General features: G+C 34.6%; 1 protein-coding gene across 1 annotated transcript; it reads right to left on the bottom strand.

Annotated features, from left to right (window-relative positions):
* LOC149004249 (autophagy-related protein 8C-like) lies at positions 1–3,432 on the bottom strand. The gene is made up of 6 exons (XM_089168519.1): positions 3,409–3,432; positions 3,219–3,284; positions 1,776–1,831; positions 1,586–1,638; positions 576–694; positions 1–421 (listed from the first exon to the last, which is right to left on the bottom strand). Exons 2-6 carry the CDS (start codon positions 3,253–3,255, stop codon positions 333–335), a joined length of 354 nt encoding a protein of 117 aa, XP_089024645.1. The 5' UTR covers positions 3,256–3,284; positions 3,409–3,432; the 3' UTR covers positions 1–332.
* Between the last annotated feature and the right edge of the window lie 912 nt (positions 3,433–4,344).

Raw genomic sequence — 4,344 nt, 5'->3', positions numbered from 1 at the left:
GAGAATGTTTTATAAAACAAAGGAAAGTAGCACACAACAATCACATAAACTCTTAAGATAGTGAAGGAGAACTGCAATAATGATTCAGGGAAAGATTAAATCTACCATTGAAAAATAAAAATCTAAACTGCATAATCAATCAGCTTGAAAATAGGTTATTATGAATCCTATTTAAAACGTAAGAAAAAGTAGCTTGCAAAAGAGGGCATCAAAGCAGAGAAGCTGTTCAGAATTTACATCTTCTTCCCCCCTCTAGTTTCCCATTCTAAGTTCATGTGAAGTCTTATTTACAGCGAGTAGTAGACTAGACAGCACATAGAAATCAAAGCTGTTCACCCAAATGTGTTCTCTCCACTGTAGGTCATGTAGAGAAAACCATCTTCATCCTTGTTCTCCTCATAGATAGCAGACATCATAGAAGCTACAATGACAAATTAATAGCATTATTAGTCAAATCTAAGGAAACGTAAAAAATAAGATGTGCTTAGGAAATGTGAGTAGTTTAGAGATACACATTGAAAAGCAACAAAGCTTAATGGGTAAGGAGACAAATGGAGTAGTTGCCATTGAATTACCAGTGGGTGGTAGCAGATTCTTCACAAAGATAAAAATGGCCTTCTCAGCACTAAGCTTGATCCTCTTCCGAACCACATAAACAAACTGCCCAACACTCAAATCGGCAGGAACAAGATACCTGCATTCAAAAGAAATGGAGTAAATTCTTTTTTTCAGTCATTATTTTGCTTCTAATTGTTGTTATCCACCACTCTTCTCAAACTGCACCACAAACCAAAATTCCAGTTGCTTCCTACTTAATCTGTCTGAGAATGCTGTTAAGAATTTCTTCAAATTTGAAGCATCTGGTTACTCTTGATACCTGCATTGAAAACTGCATTTTGTTGCTTACCATTCTAGTTCCAGTACTGCTACTCTATTCACCTATTAGCAGTAGGAGTTATTTGTGCAGGCTATATAAGATATTATGCAGATTTATTTTCCTGACATAGGAAAGCATCCAACCAGAGTTTGGCGCTGCTCGGATTCTTCTGTCTCAAGCTATAATCCTAATCTCTAAGAATCCCTGTTTTAAAACAGAAAAGCATATAGTAGAAGTGACCAATCTTGCAGAGACAAGCTAACCCATATGTACTGATAACACCTACATAGAGTGTAGCAAAAACTATACTAGATGTAGGGATCAATGAATAGACTGCCTTCCTTCATGCATCTGTAGCAGCTAATCATTACTTGTCAGCTCATACACAAGTAAGTGTGGTAGGTTCGCCAATTGAGCTATCCATATAAGGAATTGCAATACTTGGAAGTCATGCGATGTTACTATCACAACACAAATTCCACATGAATGAAAAGACAATTGAATTAATGAATTGTGGCAAAATCTGAACATGTTTCCCAAGGACTACACCACCAATTTAAGGAGCAAATCTTAAGGACAACACTAGAAACAAAAACAAAATGAGGACATGCAACAAAAACAAACCCGAAAGAATATCACTAACAACCAACTTATATAGCAAGTATATGTGCACGATAAGTTATAACAAGATTAAAAAATTCGACTAACTTCTTCTTGTCAATATCTGGAATGTCCGTCCTATCAGCTTTCTCCACAATTACCTGCCCAGAAGAATGATAAGTTTAGAAGATGAAGTTGAACAAATGTACAAAATATTACACAAAATCAAGTTGAATAATTTTCTCAATACACAACTCTAAGAAAAGAAAAAGTAGTTCATTCTCAAAAAAGAACATACAGGTATTCTATCAGGATATTTCTCCCTGATACGAGCAGCTTCAGCTTGCCTCCTTTCTGAAACAAGAAAAATATAATTCAAGGTAAAGTCAAGCTTTCCTTTCTTATAACTAAAAGCAAAAGACCAACTTCCTGTTTCTTCTTTGAAACATTGGAGTGGAGTTATACCAATTCCCAAAGATCAATTAAATTCAGGAAATTCAAATATTGGGGTTACCCAGTGCACAAGGCTCTGTTCTTTGAAACATTGGAGTAGAGTTATACCAATTCCCAAAGATCAATTAAATTCAGGAAATTCAAATATTGGGGTTACCCAGTGCACAAGGCTCTAGACACTGCCAGGTCTTAGGAAGGTCAAAATGTACACAACCTTTCCCAACTTTCGCAGAAAACCTGTTTCTAGACTTGAACCCATGACCACTTGGTCATAATGAAGCAACCTTACTATCACATAAGGCCTTCCCTTTATAAATTTTAACATGCACAAGTTAAAAAATGAAACAAGATTGAAGCTAATGTAAAAAGAACCATTCAGAACTATAATGTTGATGCTTTAAAAGCTTGATTTATTAAGCAGAGTAGCTGACACAACACAAACGACCTTCAGAAATCACCAAGAAATGTCAAATATGAACAACAGATATATTAGGTGATTAGGACCATTGATCCCAACCCATCCCCCTAGCAAACCCCCCACCTCCCACCAAAAATAATAGACAAGAAAAAGGGTGATCAGATAAATACCATCGAAAGCTTAAAATAAATACTAGAACACGATAAAAAAAAAAAAAAAAAAAAAAAAAAAAAAAAAAAAAAAAAAAAAAAGGTTACTGGGTCCAGCCTACAAGAACAGCGAAGAATTATACAATAAGAAACATGCAAATAGTAGATAGAAACCATGCGAATGAAATATCCATTAGAGTCCCACAATCAGAATTTCTATAAACACTGTAAGAAGAACACTACATGCATTATTCTGATCAATGAAAGGGTTTAAACTTGCTGACACCAATTTCCCCTTTTCTCTTTTTTCTTTTTAAAATAAATAATCTATAAATTCACCTAATAAGGATTCTGAATGGTCCAACTGCTTCAATGGGGTTCTCCCACTTCATGAAGCCACAATCCGAATAATCATGTACGTAACGCAAGAGAAAACTTAATTCCAAAAAATGAATGAACACAGATTCACAGTCAAAAAAATATTAGATCTTCAGAACTTATGCTTTCTCCTCTACCGGCATACTGCCAACAAAATTAATACATAAAACAGAACTTGATGAAATTTTGAACAAAATTGCATATCCACCGGAAAGAAAATGCCTCTAAAAATTTAAGCTTGGGGTGAGAATTGGGCAAGATGATCCAAGCACACTTAACTCAGAGTTACCTACTAAATTAAACCAAATAAATAAATAATGAAAGATAGAAAAAGAAGACAAACCCAGAGGGTGTTCGAGCTTGAAAGAACTTTTGGCCATTGCAAGACTTCTGCTACTTGAACTACAATCTGCGAATTTCAAACAATGAAAGAACAAGCACACCGATCAATCAATCGATCAATCAATAAAAAGGAAAAAGCAAGGAGCGAAAAAAGGAAGAATGAGGAGGGAGCAAAATAGCCCTAACCCTACCCAAGACGGAAACTGAAAACCCAAAATTGTTTGCAGATCAACAGAAGAATAAATACCAACTGTGAAAAACCAAAGTGGAAGAAATTGAGAAATGGAGTGGTTTATTTATGGGGAAGAATCGGAAAACAAGCTAATGTGATTGAAACCAACACGGAATCTAAAATGAAATAAAAAAAATAATAAATATAGAAATAACGATTAATTTGCCTGCAAATTAAGGAAACCGTGTTGCTCCCAACTCTCCCTTCTATTTCCTTCCCCAACCAAAATCCAACACACAGAGAAGAGGAGGGAGAGAGAGAGAGAAAGAGAGAGAAAGAGGTGATAAGCTCAAAACCTGTGTTTGCTTACGATTACAGATTTTCTCTCTCTTTCTAATACTATTTTTAATCCAAGTTTAAGCTTTTTCTATTATACTAATACCTTATACGGAACTATTGCCTACCCCACATAAAGCGAAACAAATCAGTGTGATCGGATAATCTTGGCCGTCCACGTACTACTGTGATCCCAACAAAAGCGTGTGGGGCAGTCAAATTTTACTCCGAACCGGTTGGAGATCAAAACTGCATAACTGATAAATTCAAATAAAAAATCAGCTGAAAAATTCAACTTTTATCGGTTTGGATTAGACGTTTATACGGATCGGATTTATTTTTGATATACTAGCATCAGAATCCAATTACCAAAATCAGGCATTCAAATTCGAATTCGAAACTTTATCGGGTATTCAATAATAATCCGGTTTGATAAACTATATAATTATTGATTGGTGATTGTTTTTTTTTTTTGTATTTTTATTTACAATTTTGGATTTTCAAATTTGATTATCAGCCATTTTTAGGGAAAAGTATTTAGGTTCTTTTTTGTATCAATTCTCATTTTCTATTATGTCTATTTAAAATAAACTAGTATAAGAATTCATTATTGGTTAAG

The sequence above is a fragment of the Hakea prostrata genome, chromosome 9, assembly GCF_041222555.1.
Source record: "Hakea prostrata isolate BN-2017 chromosome 9, UWA_Hpros_2, whole genome shotgun sequence".
NCBI lineage: Eukaryota > Viridiplantae > Streptophyta > Magnoliopsida > Proteales > Proteaceae > Hakea > Hakea prostrata.
The sequence above is the reverse complement of the archived record's forward strand: the minus strand, read 5'-3'. Positions and strand labels throughout refer to the sequence as shown.